The 17841-nt window shown below is 39.6% G+C and overlaps 1 protein-coding gene across 1 annotated transcript in view; it reads right to left on the bottom strand.

Annotated features, from left to right (window-relative positions):
- The window catches only part of plxdc2b (plexin domain containing 2b), a 94949-nt gene that overhangs the window by 13842 nt on the left and 63266 nt on the right, over positions 1-17841 (bottom strand). Inside the window, exons 6-11 of the mRNA XM_051411343.1 lie at positions 16142-16260; positions 15145-15244; positions 7882-7977; positions 7616-7697; positions 3362-3422; positions 3051-3204 (exon numbers count right to left, since the gene is read on the bottom strand). Of these exons, the coding sequence (XP_051267303.1) occupies positions 3051-3204; positions 3362-3422; positions 7616-7697; positions 7882-7977; positions 15145-15244; positions 16142-16260 (612 nt within the window). The remainder of the gene's footprint in view (positions 1-3050; positions 3205-3361; positions 3423-7615; positions 7698-7881; positions 7978-15144; positions 15245-16141; positions 16261-17841) is intronic.

Here is a 17841-nt window from a genome sequence, read left to right as displayed (position 1 = left end):
CTGATCCGTGTCAGAAAGTGTGCAAGGAGTTTCTCAGTGTCGGCCACACAACAAATACCACAGAATGACCTTCTTGACCTCCTGGATGCTAAAACACACGCACATGCAGTCACACACACATAAACCAAACCCTTTTTATTTTCTCTAATCCTCTGTCAGTCCTCTCGCCATTCCCCGGTTTGATCTGTGGGGTTACTCGTCATGTTTTTCCTCACAGTCAGATGGGTTTTCACACTCCTCCCTGCACTCACTGCTTCCACCCTCAGCCCCAGCAGCACATCCAGCACCCCAACTGCGAACCGAGTGTCCATTTAAACTCAGCCCCCACAAGATGATTAATGGGGGTGCGATGGGAGAAAAGGTCGGCTACTGAAAAAGTAAATGCCTTTTTTTGTGAGAATGAAATAATGGATAACCCAGGCTTGAATGTAGAAAGCCATAAAAAAAAAAAAAAACATTTTCCAAGATAGCAGAGTGGAATAACACTGCATACGCTGCAGACTTACACAAAAAAAGAGTCCATCGCAAGTTACTTAGTCTCTTAAAAAATCCTATCCTTAAGATTTCAAAACTCAGTTACAAAGGGTTTTACAGGAGAACAGGAGGAAAACATAGCACTGCAGTGCAAATACAGTCCCCAATATTTACTAAAAAAACATTTAAAAACCTTTAAAAATGAAAGCATATATTTATGACCTTCAGTCGAGATGAATGGGCTTGAGCGCTGGTAGCCACAGACAATGATAGGAGAGTCAGAAAGTATTAAGAGACCGACTAACTGTCTTTCTTTGAGATTAGCTGACAAACATAATAACACTGACATTATCTTTATATCTATAAGCAATGAAGGACACTCTACCCTAACACTGGCACATATTTTTGCATTTTGCTTTTACAGCCATACACCAAAATGTATCTTGTAAGTCGTGTCAAAGACAAATTTCTGTTGCACAATAAAGGTTTTCTGAGTATGAGTCAGATACACAGTTGAAGCCGTGTGTCCTTCAGAGGCTCACCTACTCTATGGAGGGGGCACCATGTTCTTTAAAAGGATTCAGTAAATTAATTGATCACAAGGATAAGAGTGGATGTCTGAAATGATCGGCTCAATGTGCTCATTGTGTGTCCCAGACTTCACATACAATTAACACAAGACAGGATACATACAGTACAGTGTGTGTGTGTGTGTGTGTGTGTGTGTGCTTTTGATTATAAACACACACTTTAAACTGATGTCAGTTAGGTGAGTGGCTCCTTCCTATCACTTCGATCCAACACCACATCTGGAGCAGATTAAGATTAACTGCCTGTTTACTTAAATAAATGGCTCAAAAGCCATAAAAAGGGGGAATGAGCTGAAAATTGGATCAATAAATTCAGCCGACTCGTAACTCTTGCGTCTCTAGAGACAATGAATAAAAGAAAAAAATTAAGTAAACAAACTTTAAAGGACACCTTTTTTGTTTTCCTATGATCAGCAGAATAATCCTGACTGCCTCTTGCAAAGATGATTTGCATTAGATAACCCGGGAGATTATGCTGCAGTATGGTTTGAGTTAGTCTCCCGCTGGGTTCAGTGAATCGTGTGCTCAATACTTTACGCTGCAATATCAAAGGAGCACGACCCCCCCTCCAACTTTGCCAGGAATACTATGAGTGAGAGAAGCTCAACTGAAGCACATTAATAATGACATATTTTATCTTTGAATACTTATCTACAGTAAATATCATATTTAAAACATATTTTGACTGAATATTTTGACATTTTGGGATTTATATATAATAAAAAAGACCACTATATCCAAATATAATCATAAATATTGTATGTGCAAACATGCAAAGGGAGCTAAGACATCTTTTATTCACTACTCAAATGTGCTTACTTGAAAATCATCTGTAGTTACTATTCGTATTATAGCTGTTTACTGATTGTGGATTTAGCAGAATTTAAGTACTAACTTTCCAAGCTAGTTACGAAATCTACGACTCTTGCTAATGTGTCACAAACACGTTTAAGCTTAAAGTTTTAGCTTCATTTTAACAGTTGCAAGCTGTTAAAATGAAGCTCAGCACTCGTTCATTCACAGTTCTCGCTCTCTCTACGATGGTTTTTCACATTTTTCTACGTATTTTTCTGTACTCTATGTGACATTAACTAGATTAATGATTGTACTGTGTTTACTTCCTATGGTCACTTATTGATGACTTTTCACTGTAGATACTTTGTTAGATTAAGTAATTACCTGACTTTTAAAGACATTGCATTTTTAAAAATCAGTATATTAGCCGTATTCCATACAGGAATATATTCATATCTAACTGAACACATATTATATACATGGCTGTATAGAGAAAGAATACAGGTAATAACAAGGAACAGCTTTCAGAAAGCCTCAATATCTGTAAGAGATTGAGCTAATTTCACTAAACTCTAAAATGATTGTTAAGTCACTTTCCATCTACTGTGACAAAAGCCAGCACTCAATCTAATTTCCTATTTAACGTTCAGCCTTCAAAAATGAAAAGTGGCCTTTATTCGCCCTCACAATCAAATACTGCAAGTCACTGCTTTATAATTAACCTGAAAAATGAAAGAACAATAACAGAAGGAGAACTGATCTGCCGTCAGAAAAAGTTTTTAGGAACAAAGATTGATGGCGAGGCAACGTCGTGATCAGAGGATTTTGTGGGTGCATCTCTTTTGGACTGGTGAGATTTGTTCTAATTCAATCGGCATTGTTTAAAAGTTGTTACAAACACATCTGCTCTGTCTTGCTCCACTGCCTCCATCTGGAATTCTTTTTTTTTAAGCTTAAGTGGAGAGCTACATTACATGTATTTATTTATCTCCAAAAGAGAGAAGAGTCTTGTGTATGTTGTAAAAAAAAAGAAAAAGAAACACATCAATACCAATAAAGAACAGTTCCAGCAAATGCACTTCATTTAACATCTTGCCAGAACAGAGCATCCATCACTACTTGAAAGAAAGCTCTGGGCTCCAACACAACACGCACCGTGGCCTCGTTCCAGATCTTTGTTTTCTACTTTACCTTCAGTGGGGACGCTGGTGGGAGGGTGGGAGGTGGAGGGTGTGTCCCTGCCGGCAGTGGCCTCTTTGCTTCTGGATGTTGTTTTGGCAACGATAGTGGTGGTGAACGGGTAGAGATACGTGGTGTCGATGATATCACACAACTTGTCCTTGGTCTAAAAAGACGAGAAACGCCGTCATTGCTGTGTGCAGTCTCTCAAAAACACACATGTGTTTTGCCATTCAAAAAGCAAGACGCTGACCCATCTAAATTAGTATCAGACAGATTCAAGTCCTGTCTGATCACTATTAGACTTTATCTTGGCTGCGTACCTCATCGGGACAGCTGTTGTCCACCCAGTCCTGCCGATGGCGGTCGAAGCCACTGGAACATCTGAAGGCAGAGGGGACAAATATCAGGTGAATCTTCTGTGTATTTAATAAATAAGTGGTAAGAGACATATTAAAAGGAGGACTTTTAGTCCTGAATATGGGCTGGAGATCTATGTACATTGCCCATAATACCAGTTCTTCTTTAGACTTCTTTAGACCAAAGTTAAACTTCATCACAATTTATAATGCAGGGTTTCTTCAGGGTGTTTCTTTGTGTTAATTGTTTAGTTATCTCTGGTTATATGCCAAATATAAGCAAGCTGAGTATTTCTATATAAAAGTGCATCTCTTTCCCTCAATTGCGATGAACTTGCGTATATACATAAGACATATTCTGTATACTTTTTTGATAATTTTTGCCTTTAATCTAATAACACTGACCCTAAGAAACTCACAAAATACCTTTTTACAGCCAGTGTTTTGTTCGGTCATTCTGTAGAAAATGGCGGACTGTGAAAGGCGACCCAACAACTCAATCTAGGGTAATTACACGCTGATGAAAACATATCTATTCCATTTATGCCAATATATCTTCCTACATATTACACACTGGACCTTTAATCTTTTTGAACTCTGAAACAAACATCTGCACCTCCCACTCCCTGCCTCCCCCTGAGGTCTGGACTCAAGGAGGGAGCGGCTTGGTACAGTATGAAGACGGAGGATCTGTGAGGGGGAAGTTCAATGGGTCATGGGGCCTTGGGATAAGGGTGCTGTTGAGTAGACTTTGTATCCAGTCCAAGACTTCTAATAACCTCAAAAGGCAGACAGTAATCGAGGCGGCAGCGACTAATCCTTCATGCTGTAAATGGATCAAAATATAACTTGCCCACTGGTGAACTCGCCATCACTCTGTCTAGGCTGCAAACAGCACCGTGTCTGGAAGGAGAAGTTAGTATGCAAAGCAGTAAACCCACTCACACTTTGTTATGTCCAATAAGTTGAAACACTTTGGCAGCCTGCAAATTGTCACTTCAGGTGGTAGATGTATAGAAAAAGCACATGAATGAAAACCACCTATGACCGACTCGCAGCGCGGAAAAGCACCAGTAATGGTATCTGTGCTTTGTGCAGTGAGGACAATATGACTCCAGTAGAGTGTTAGACATCCCCAGCAGGCCCCATCTCTCTGGTGAACATATTGTTATGGTAATGGCTTTATGTGAAGGAGTCCATTTTCATCTTTCTACCTCTCTAATCATCCCATTCCTTTCTGTTTTGCCCTTGTTCAAAAAAAAAAATTCTACCTCATCTGTTCAATCAGGCGAGACAGATTCTTCCGCTTAATCCCCCACTTTTCCCCGACTGCTTTCACCCCAGAGAGGGGAGGAGAGGGAAGCAAAACGAGACACAACATTACCGAGCAGGTCTGGTCCAACCTGTCCCTCTGGGGAGCTTATGTTTTGTTTCTTCTCAATGGCATCCATCTCAGCTAGTTTCCATCTAGCACAGGGAGCCACAATAATTTTAATTACAAATGGGCGGAGGTGGTTCATTTGAATATAAATGAACCAGTGAAAGGGAATACTTCTCTTCAGGTTTCCCTCATTCACAGCAGGATGGATAGATTTCATTACTGGGTTTTCATCAGATTAGCTGTTTCTATATAGTTACTCTTAAAGTTTGCCAGCGGTTTGGATTCAATTAAATGAGGCGGTGGAAACACTACCTGCTTCTGTCCACAGTGACAACACAAAATAAAAGTTCCTTGTGGCTGCTTTAAGTAAAGGAAGTGAATACTTCTTCCATCCCTGATTGTTTAGCAGTTCATTGACAGCTCCAAAAGAATGACGAGCCTGCGATTATGCAGTTTCTCAACATAACAGGACGCATTAACAACTTCCTGGGAGACAAAGACATATTAAAACTCAATATTTGTCTCCGGAACAGACATTAATTTTATACGAGCTGCATTTGTGATGCTCACCAGCTGTGTTTTTCAGGGTAAACAAATCCCCGAAAGTCCTCTAAACACATCAATGTTCAGCTACAAAAGGCACCACTGAGGGTCCACTGGGACTTCTGTCATGGTTTATTAACATGCTTCAGCACCGGCTGCACACACCAGCCACAACAAAGGGATTTAGTTCAGAACTTAGCATGAGAGAGAGGTGCTCACCTTCCCAGCACTTCACTGTAATAAAAGTTCATTAGGGTTGTTCTCCTATAATGTCAGCGCCTTTCATTAACCCCGGAGCCAACGAGGGCGCCACGGTTTTTAATTAGCACGTGTTTAAAGCATGTTTGCCTCTTTCAAAGGAAGTGGCTGAAGGATACAAAGGGCAGAATAAGGCTGAACAGTCAGATATTAACACAGTTAGAAAGCTAATTAAAACGCAGCTTAATGAGATCACTGCTACAGGCGTACAGTATCTCTCCACGCCGTCCATAAATTGCTGAGAGAAAAAACGCTTCTTCATGTTGCTGCCTTGTTAATTAGTTTGTCTCTGTCAAAGAAAGGAGAATTTAGGATGCAGAGCGGAGGGAAAGTCAAATTCAAAACTCCACGTAAGTCCTAAATAACAAATCTCAACGGGCAGAGCAGACGTGCTGCACATTTCTCCAGTCAACCACATTACTTACAGAATAAATGATAAGTGCAAAATAAAAGAGTGGCAGATTAATATTTGATGCTCAAGGCATTCAAAGTGCAGCGGCATACAAGAGAGACGAGATGGCGGCTGCCCCGAGTCAGACTGAATGAAGCCCAACAACAACCTCCAAATACATTTTCTGCATATACAGGCTACACATTTATCAGGACAGTAAACATCTTCTGACTCTCAAGTTGAAAGTTTCTGAACTTTCAGTCTATGGATAATAACACAACTCTGTCTCCCCATCATTTATTTATCCCCTCTGTCTATTTAACTCAAACTTTTTCCATCCAGCAAAACAAAACCCACCAGTTCATATTTCAGCCGTCAGGAAATTCTAGGGAGGAACACTACCAGCTCCAGTATTTACTTTTGTTTGAAGTGCAGCGGAGACGGGGAGGATAAGATAAAAAGAGCAGAGGTTGACAGAACAGGTGTGAGTTGAATGAATGTTAAAATGAGTTACTGTCTCGTCTAAATAATAGAACTACATTCTCATTCATTGAATAGGATACTAACTGAAACGGTAACAGAGATAGTGTAGACAGCTGTGTGTACTCCAGATGGGTGATTCAAATATGCAAAAACTGCAGGACATAAATTTAACATCGACCAAATTAAGTTATTCTAACATCAAAGTGTTAATGCTGAACGTTTCTGTTCTGGTGCACATCACGGTGATCGTGGTGACTGGTTGGCACAAGTGTGTTTTTAAGGTAATGAAGCCTACATACAACAAAATGAGCTTCTATACTTGTGACTCCAGACCAGACACCAGCCGCATTATTTACTGAATCAAACTCTTGCTGCACAGTTCAGTGTGAGCCCTAAACCTGTGCTCTATTTTTTCATAAACTTTTCTTCCAAGTTTAAATGTTAATAAATACATTTAAAGTGCTGGAATCACCAAAATACACATTGCTTGATAAAAGTTGTGCTCTGCTATTAACCAAATATTGTATGGACTTAATTCTTATATAAAGATGTACAATTCACCAAAACATCCACTCATTAAGAAAAATTAGGTATTTTCAGATCCAACTTTTAGAGATTAGTTAATTGAACCTCTTTAAAAATGAAGTTGTTCTTGGATTGCTTACAGTGAGGGTTTATGGGGGTGAGATTTAGAGATGAAACAATTTCCCTTTGTCAATCAACAGAAGATAAATCTGCACAAAATGTCTATAGCTGATTAATTGCTTACTGTCATTTTTCAAGAACAAATGCTAAAAATGAATCAGTTCCAGCTTCTGAAATATGAGGGTGAATTTAGAGTTAAAATGACTTGTTGATTAATTTATTACTTGACCAAAAGAAAAATGATTGGCAACGATTCTGATGATTAATTAACAGTTTCAGGCAAAAATACCAAACTATTCTGTGATTCCATCTGCTACATTTCTCCGTTTTATATATCTGCAAACTGAATATCTTTAGTTTTTGGACAGTTTGTCAGCCGTTTGAAGACCTCCCGTTAGGCTCTGGGAAACTGTGACGGACATTTTTTTTTACAATGTTTTGACATTTCATGTCAGTTGCAGCCTTAGTGGGAATGTGTTGGAAGGAGAGGAGTGAAATGAGAGTAAAAGCGTCCAACCTGTTGAGCCGGTGGCACCAGCTACAGTTGAAGTTGATCTGTGAGGAGATGCACGAGCTACAGCTGGTGAACTGGAGACAGGCTGGAGAGGAGGAATGGGAAAAAACAGGTCAAATCTAAAACAATTTATACAATCAATAGCCTAATGGACACACAGCCAAGGAAAAGGTCTACACGCCATGTAATAAGAAGGAGTCTATCTAATAACACTCGCCCAGAAGCCGACACTGAGTGTGCCAAAAGCTGTTACAATAAATCCTTCTTACTGGGTAAAGGCATCATTTCCACGGCTGTAGAATTGGTGATCTTTGTCTTCGTCAGCTCCACGCGGTGGTACTCGTAGATCGTCCTCCGCCTTACGTCTGTATTTTGGAGAAAGAGGAGACAGAGTGAGGGAGCGAACAAACCATCACAAATCTTCCACACAGAGATAAAAACTGGGACAAGTGGTCCCTGAAGAAAGAGGAAAGAGAGCGGGAGGCTGAATCAGGTCATAAGGGATGCTACCACAGCACTTTATTTCTCCCCCTTTCTTCCCAAGTGTCAGCCCCACAACTTGGCAATGGACGGTAGCAATTTCCCCTGGGAGCCGATATCAATCAGACCCTGTTGAAAGGCTGCCTTCCCAGTCATCTGTAACAGCAAGTCATCAGCCGGGGAAAAGATGGAGCGATTGATTAGATACATCATTGACTCTCATTGCATTCTGGCCCTTATAACTCATATGGGTCAGTGAAAAATGGGCTGCTTGCTTTTGCTGGCCATGCATCTTCACTATCATCAGTGGAAATGGAAAAGAGGAGGATAAATTACACCCTTTGTTAAAGTCAAAAAGGCTCTTTTCGTGCGCAGTATCTTAAGAGATCTCATAATAACTCCTCGGTGCTGTTAATATAGTGGTTAATCTAAAACCTAATTGGAATGTTATAGGACTTTTCCATACAGGCGTTCCAGGAATGAAACGGTAAATCTGGAAAATAAATCACTGAGATGCACTGAAACGCACATCGTCGCATTGCTCACTACATGACATTTCCTATAACACTTGTATTTGCTTGAGCAATGAGCTACAAAATTGAAATTCAATACAGCAGACTATGGCTGTGTAACATATACAGCGAGCAGTGACTTGCGAGTCTCATCCATCATATAGTATTGTAATAATGCTGAAAGTCTTTCAAAGTTAAAGGAATAGTTTGACTATTAAGATTCTGATGTATCCATTAAATATGAAGCTACAGTCAGGAGACAGTGTCCAAAGGTAAAATAATCTGCATCAGTGCCTCTAAAGCACACTAATTTTTGTTACATCTTTGTTTTGTGTAAATAAAACTGTGGTTTTACAGAAGGATTTGTGCTTAGCTAACCATCTCCTGGCTGTAGCTTCATACTAGGAAAGACTTAACAGCAACAACCATCTTCTCCGCTAGTTAAACCTTGACTTTCTTGTTAAAGAGGATATTTTTATAGAAACAATATATCACATAACAATGTGAAAAGGGTTGCTCTCAGTGATGAACTCACAGACAATTACCACCTGAATCTTCAGCTCCTTAACATTATAGCAAGTTTCAGTTCATTGTTTAGTGTTTAGTGTGATTTTGTTCACTCTCAGAGCTCACATAGAGTCATTTTCAGGCACAGCTGGCAGCTGTTTTCGGAGAAAAGGCCCTAAAAAACAACCGTACACTGCCTGTCAGGCAGACTGACAGCAGGCAGACAGTTAATAACTAGCTGGTGAACATAGAGAGCCAGATATTTTCACTCAGGATTTGGTGGAGACCAAAAGCAAAGAGTGAATATTGGGCTTACATTCATCAGGTTCAAGAAACATGACTCCAAATGAATGCTTATGTTGCTCCGTAACTGCTAAGTAAGCGGAGTAAATAAGCAAACAAAGTAGTAGGTTTCAAAGATGATAATATATCTGGGTGTTCATAACTTGTTTCCACTGAAAAAATCTGTTAATTCAGAACGCATTATTTACTGTTACACTCTTTTATTTGGTTGATTGATTTTTGGTCTGGGAGTTGTTGACTGTGCTGGTTTACAGTGTTGTTCTTCTCATGTGACAGGATGTTGTTTCCCTGCAGACCTGCTTGGTTTGATTACACACAGGACAACTGATCAAAGCGCCAAATGTGAGCCAACTCGATTTAACCTGAGAGTAAGACTACCCTTCCTTACCCCTCCTCTCGTCCCCTGGTGCCTGACTTCCTCTCGCTTCTAGCAAAAGGATTATCAGGTGCCTAATGACACGGTGGGGGCCAGAGGAAGGTCAGTTCCCCAGCCCGAGGCTGCTGCTGTGTGGGCAGGCTGTGCAGCCTCGTTGGCCTCTGGTTTGCAGGTGGAAGGAAGCCGCAAATCAGGTCAATTATAGCTTGGTCTCAGCCACAACATAAACAAGGCGTAATGAGGATTTAGCTACCTTCCACTGATAATATCAAACAAAGGCGGATTTGCAAAAGTTACGCACACAAAGGGTCAGTTAACTCATACATACAAATCCAGAAAAGTTAATACTCTTGCACATATTGTCACTATCTTAAGCTAAAAAACATGATTTGAAAAATGTCTGTCTTTACATAATTTCTTTGATAAAATCACAATACCAGTCCGTCTCTTATTGCTTATTCACCCATTTGGAAGAACTACATGGAAATCAATAGAAATGTGATGTCAACACAGTGAGTTGAAGATCGATGGTGAAATGGCAGGCTCGCTGTGTCTGCTCATCAGACAGGACGCTGGCTGTTTGTACAAAATATTACATCTTCAATCGACCACTTTAACCTCATGATTACACTCCTGGCTCATTAATATCTCCAATATATTAAATCACAACTTCAATAGATAAAAGAATAGAATGACAGCCGTATACTGTTTATAATGAATAGCTCTTCCTACTAGGAATCCAAGTACAGACAAGATACGTATGGATTTTAATAACTCGCTCTGACTGATGATGTTTAATCTAGCTCTGAGAAAGTATAAAATAAAGCCTGGGTCTTCACATGTGCTTGTACCTGACCTGTTAATTACACACTGTGGCCACAGGACACCCACAAATCTTCTCTCTCATCTCTTTCTTTTACTGGATGGGCTGTTGGCCTCTTCCTGGAGGCAGTGTAAAATGCTTTATTTGAGCTTTTAATCCAGGGCAAAGCTACAGTCGGTTAAAAAATGTCCCCCTTGTTGCCATGGTTGCCATGCAGTAATTGGCTGCAGAGACAATTAACTGAGTTGAAACTCTTGTTCGTGGTACAGCCTGCAGTGGTAATGGCTTTTTTTCTCTGGTAATATTAAGGCTTAATGTTCTCGGGACATGGAAACTTAACATACCAGCTATCAGTAGCCATTTATTATTTAGTCTGGCATGACTGCGCTGATACATGATGATAAACACGTCAAAATATTTTTCATCCGGGAAGTTTACAGCCCTTAAATGAGATGTGAAGCAGATAAAGACAGATCCAAAGCACAGCCTTCACTTTTTCCAGATAAGTAATTACACTTCTGTACTAGAACTGTCTTCTCAGCAGTATCTTTTTCAACCTACATGTCTACTGAGTATAGTCGTGCAAGAAAAAGGTAACTTTAACCATCCTGCAAAGAAGGACTAAATACCTGTGGATGAATGAAGTACTATATCTCCATTACAACTGCTGATTCTTGCTTTTTCTAAAGGTTAGTCCCCATCCATCAATGAATAGTTCCCTATTTATTTGCATCAGTATAAGGACTATTACTATAAGAACCTGTGATCCTAGATGTTGCATCCTTTGCAGTCTCTGCAGACTCTTGCCGTACAGCTCGCGGGGCACGTAAAACCCTTCAGACTGACAGGTGCAGGATGCAAATACTGCCCTTTTCCTTCAGACATGAACGTGAACCTGTGCACTTTGCAAATATCATGTGCTCGTTGCACAGCAAGAAAACAAAGCCTTGTTTGTTTCAGCTGTGGCAAGAGTTTGATTTTGTTTACGGCGACTGAAGGCAGTCTTAAGTCATAACTTACTGTAGTAATCACTAGGCAAGGCAGGCCGGTTAAGATAAGGATTTCTCCACATGTTGAAGCAGTGTGCACGGGGCCTTTAGTAAGATAGATAGTGTGCATTTAAAGAGTGTTGAGGGGGGGTTGCATTTGATTTGCCTTCCCAAAACCAAAAAAAAAGAATGAATTAAACTTTGAGTTTGTCTGATCTAACATTAGCTGGGAACTTAAAATTCCAGCAACCACAGGAAATGTTCCCCGAGATAGCGTTACGTTTGCCGGACACAGCGGGTAGTCCTCAACAGCCTTTTGTCTTGTAACATTAAAAGTGGAAATATGATGTTTGAAAATATGAACAAGTATGAATAAAATAACAGTCTGCTCTTACTCCTTGTATTTTGTATTCTTTATTCTTTTTTCTTTATAGTCTGGTGCATGTTAGCCTCGGTCTTATATACTACATAATGTAGCCACAACTATTTGAGATGCCATTTACAAGACTTTACAAGCTTAATTAGTTAGCTAGCTATAACTAGACAGTTGTCATTTGAGTTGTCAGAATTGACGGTCTCTGGCTAAAATTGTGACTTTGTTTGAGCCAAAAGTTACTAAGAATTGCAATCAAAGTAATTCTCAATCAACTCACAGAGTATAGCGTTATTTAGCTAACATACGCCGATAAAACCTGTTAGTGACATCTCGCATTTCAGCTGATAAAATCAAACGACTAGAACGGCTTAAAAGAAGCTGCTGTTCACTTCTTCTCATTTAACTACGAAGAATTCCGAGTGAGTAAATCAGCCGCTGTTGCCATGGTAAACTTCATTCTAGAATGAAACGCTTTGACAGGCATGGCAACAGTAACCAAGGGTGGGTCAAAGGGTCAGTAACCAAGCAATGTCTCAAATGTTGCCACCTCGCTTGGATTTCATGTGTTATAAATAAATTGGGACGAGACAGGTGTTGCATTTAGTTGTTTGCATCTGAAGGAATTCAGTTTTGGCTGTTTTATCTCTCCCCAAAAATGAGGTGTATTAAAACATTTGGGTTTCTTGAGAGGCTGAAAAAAAGCGCAGTGATAGTTTCAGATGATCAGAGCGGAAAAACAGGTCTGGCATAAGGAAAAAAACGCACACTCCTCAGAGACATCGTTCATGTTCAACACAACGCCTTGGTCTCGGTCTGCTTCCATTCAAGGTTTCATCACTCCATAACCAAGAAGCTGCACACGCTGGTTTCATCATGCTGTGTCAGAGGCATCAAAGGCAGCTTGGTTTATGAAGTCTATGAGGACTATGCTAACAGGTTCAATATACAAATCACGATACACACTACAACCTTCTAGAAAGAGATTTTGTAGGAAAAGACTACAGATGAGACAGAAAACAAAAGTCCACGTCGGAAAATCACTCCAAGGATCAGGTGTTTCGGAGAGTTGTTTTACTCTTAAAACAGACTTTAAAAAGTCATTCTCACAACATATTTAGCTGTAATTGCCTCCCCCCCTTCAAACTCAACATAAAGATGCCAAGTGAAGGACATAAAAGCGCTTCTTACGCACTGGATTTTAAGTTATAAGTTATTAACTTTGAAATAAATGCAATCCAAGTTTCACACACGCAATCAAAACAGAGTTTAAATTACTGAATAAATCATGTTTGACAACTCATTATTGTGGCCGACTTTGAATCAGAGCCCATGGGGAGAGAGAGAGAGAGAGAGAGAGAGAGAGAGAGAGAGAGAGAGAGTCTGACTGTGGATGAAATGGTTTGAAGTCTCTCCCCTTTGCTCGCATTTGCTTTAAATTTAATGGGCCTAAATTGTATAACTCAAAAGCAAGTGGGAGAGGCAGATCTGGAGCCGTGCCCACCGCTCTGCCCGCTGCCCACTGAGAGAGGTGGAACGGCGCTGGAGAAGAGGTGGTGACAGTTGGAGCTAAAGCAAAACAGACGAGGCTGAACTCAGAGCTATGACACACAGTTTAAAGGGTAAATTAAGAGCTGAGGAAAACAATGCACTCTGCATTAATGACCCTCTGCTAAGCTCCGCCCCTCCTTAGCTACTGTTGCTACGCCCGTTAAGCTTTGCATTCTAGAATGCGGGTTACCCTGACAACAGTGTTTATTCTTAATAATTCATTGATTCCACACAGAATCAGTTGAAATGTTGAATGTCATTAGCAGCTAATATGAGCTAATTAAGTTAACTAGAGGGTCCAAAGGGTCCTAAATACAACATTTATTCATTACTCATTCCACAACACAGAGTTGTATAATAAAATGCAAGTTGTAATCCTTTTGTGCTACTCACAAAACATGAAATATTTAAATGGATGAATATATAAGTCATAAAAATAAATATATTCCCACATTCTGAGGAAAGAAGCCGCTCTACAAAGCAGTAAGCCAGCCAAATGCGTTTTAGGTAGGTTAAATATTGATTCTCTAAGTAATTTTCATGGCTTAAAAGCAATGACAACAATTTGACCTATGCTTCCAAAAATGTACTTTTTATTACCATAAACAGATTCAAAGACAGAGTGCATTAGCTTCAGTTTTAGTGTCTTCTTCCTGAGAAAATCTAAATCTAATTTGATGTCTTATAACATTAAATCTGTATTTTGGTTTGGTTTTTGGTTGGATTTTGTAAGATAAAACATTTAAAAGCTCCACTTCAGTCATAACTCAAATTCGACCAGAACTGTAGTTACTGCGGTTTGCCTTTGTAGGGTAGTGTAGTAGGGTAGTGGTGCAGCAAACAGGCTGTTGCTGGGGTGTGTATTTTATTTTAGTATCTGCATATGCGGCAAGACTGAGGCTAAAGCTACATGTTCTAATTAGCATCTTCTCCAGTTGGTGATTCATGTAAAGTAGAAAAGCAGCTTTGAAGGCTCGAGCTAGCACGCAATTATAATGTAATTAAAATGTTATATGTTGCAACATAATCCCTGTTCTGATTCTTACTACAAAAACACATTTGAACAAAGTGACACAAAGGTTAGATTTATGCATTATTTTTTGTATTTTCAAACCACATTTTTTCACTTTTAAGATGAGGACAATCCAAAAATGTTTGGCACCCCGAGTAACGAGTTTGGCTGGAGTTTTCTTGTGCATGAGCTTCCCCAATCCATGCAAATGTTTAGCATTTATCAGAGATAAACACACTGTTTAACCCATTTCTTCCAATTTTTCTCAAAAAGACACCAAAGACAAACGGAGCGGAGGGTACAAACACATCCAAAAACCTTTGACAGGTGTTGGATCAAAGGCAAAAGAATCAGACAAAAGATCCACACACTGTACTAATAGCTCACAGCTATTCTATTGAGCAATGTTTTGATCTAACGGAGATCTTTGTCAGGCGTCAAATGCCGATACACTTGATATGATTGGACAGTTGCTGTTGAGGGCAAGGGTTTAGTTGCATGGTTCAATCATTCATTATTTTCTGTATTTAAAAAAAGTTATTAATTTGTTTCTTTCTGTGTAAAAGTGAGCAAATGTAAGCTCGAAAGCTGTGTTTTTAGACTCACTGGGTATCTGTTGGATCTTGTGGACCACCACAAAGGCATCAGACAGGCCCACCTTCACTGGGTGATTGACAGAGCTGATCTGTGACACCTCAATCGGGATCTGAAATAGAAGACGGGGAAAATCAATTACCAGAAACACAACAATGTGAGTGGGACAGACCGGGCCCGTCAGCACTGACAATTCAACCAATTTATTACTATCTCCCATAGCAAATCTGCTGAGGCATTATGCGACCTCAATAAGCATATGGCTATCTTCGGTGCAAAGAATAAACATTTAAAATGAGACACAACTCAACTGAGGCCTGACTTATATCAGTCAGAGTGAGAGGCCCTGACGTTTATGGTCCAATGCAGTTAAATTTTGAATCAGGTATTTTGATTTCACATAACACATCAAGAAAGGAGTTAAACTAGACAAAAGTATGGGGATACATTCTTAAAGGTAAATGAGACAGAGGTCAGGTTACTCTTTTCAGACCGGTAATAGCCGCATAATGAAATACCTTTTAGAAACAAGTCTAATAGCTTCTAATTTGTGAAAAATAACAAATCAAAAAAGGAGGCATCAATCATAAAAGAGGCCGTTCTGCTATTATAATCCTCGCAATTATCATAGATCAATAACTTAGTTAGGGTTAGTCTGTCTCAAAAGCCTGGAAAATAAGGCAAGATGGACTACGTAATTAGTGTTTAATCTGATTTCTCCAGTGTTACAGTAAATGTCAGTGATTTATTAATTTTGCTGTTGACATTGAAGGTCTGAAGATCTGATTGCGATGTCTGTTTTCTTTATTTTATTACTTTTTTGTACATGAAAGCCAGCTGCAGCACTTTGGAGCCCACTTTTTATGGTTAGGCATAGTTTAATGGACAATAAAAAACAGATAAATTGTGTCAGAAAGAGTGTAAAGATTATACATAAGATCACTGTCTTAATAAATCAGAGATACTGGAGATAAAATAGGAAAAACTGGTTTGATAAATGAGTCCGGACCTCTTTATATGCAAAAACAATCCGGCCGGTGTTGTGCAGTGTTGCCTGGAAGGTGAAGCTTCCCAGGTTGTAGTTGTCCTGGAGGTGGACATGATCCCATTGCACCACCAGAGCGGTCCCTAAAGGAAAGAGAACCACAATGAAAACACTTACAGCTCATCTGCTTTAGGGTGGCACAGAATCACCTAGATTAAAGGAAAAATACAGTAGTCACTGAGTGCTACTGTCTACAGATAGCTCACACTTTTTATTCTTCTAACACTGACTTATTTTTCACTGGTTTTGAAATACCATCTCTGCTGTCTCAGATCTAGCGTGAAATGAACCGCTGACCGGGCAAACGTCTCTGAATAAGAAGACATCAATGTAACAATCATGTTTGTAAGGCGATATGTTTTTGAGGGATTATTTCCTGGCAGAGACTTCATTTCGCCCCGTGGGTGTGAGGTGATTGACACTGAAGTAGTGTGAGCACTGATATGAAAACACTCCACTGGAGCAGGATGAAACGGCAATAAAACTGAAACTTTTGACAAAACCAAATCAAGGCGTGGTGGTTACTGTGATGGATTATAGCTCCGGCAATTTTCACAACAGTGAAAGTTTTTCATAGTGAGCGAGAGCGAGTGACAGTGCTGTAAATTATTTCTTCTTATGGAACAGGAAAATGCTTCCAACTACACTGGCTGAGAGCAGTCGCCAAGGGCAACATTTACACTAACTTAAAGAGCGAGCAAACAAAAGGACATACTTTTTGACCTCTAGTGATGCATATAGTTATGGTTTTATTTGCTGATGTTGTCAGATATCAGTCTCTGAAATTAAAGCTGCCACCTCTATATAATGATGATGAAGTTTTTGGTGCTAACAGCCTTAAAAATTTGACATTTATAGCGTTACTTTCCAGAAAGAAATGACCTGGTTACACTAAACAATCCAGATTTTCCAGTCAACAGTTTTCTTTAGAGCCACTGTACTTTCTACCAGTGAAATTTAATAAAAACTGTTAATAACAAAGTGTGCAAATTAGAGAAAGACCAGAGAAAGCCATGCTGCTGTTGAGTTTCTCTGTCTGTTTTGAGCTACATGAGTTAAATTCCTTTCCCTCCATCGTATTGAGGAAGAGTTTGAGGAGAATATGTTAAAACCACATCAAACTGAAACTACAGTATCTAGAGCTGAAACGCTGGGTTAGTTGATAATCGATTCATCGTTACGAGCAAAAAAAACAAAAAACTGAATTGATGAGACAGCAGAATGAACTGTGTGTGAACTCAGACGCAAAAATTGCTTCAGAAATGTGTTGGACTGATCCTGGTTGAGGTTTTTCATGCACACACTGCCAAGCATCCTAAAGACCTCTAGAGTCTATGAATAAACGAATGAATGCATGAATAAATGAATAATAAGTAACTAAACCGTAAAAGCTGCATGCTATAACTTTAATACACACTTGACCACAAAGGGTCATCATTAGGTGTCGCCTTAATTTGGGTGCATATTAAATTAGCACCAAACTCACGGTGCCTTCAGCTCAACCCTGTAGACAGCGGGCCTCACATTACTTTTAACACTATTCTGATTTACTGTGGACTTTGGAGAACCTATTGACGTGAAAGCTATGCCCTCCTCCGAGCTGGTAATTTGGCAGTGCGCCAGGGCAATAAAGGTTTGTTAAAACAACTAATCAATTTTTACAT

Source organism: Dicentrarchus labrax, unplaced genomic scaffold (assembly GCF_905237075.1).
Source record: "Dicentrarchus labrax unplaced genomic scaffold, dlabrax2021, whole genome shotgun sequence".
Lineage (NCBI taxonomy): Eukaryota > Metazoa > Chordata > Actinopteri > Moronidae > Dicentrarchus > Dicentrarchus labrax.
This window is presented reverse-complemented; position numbering and strand designations above follow the sequence as displayed.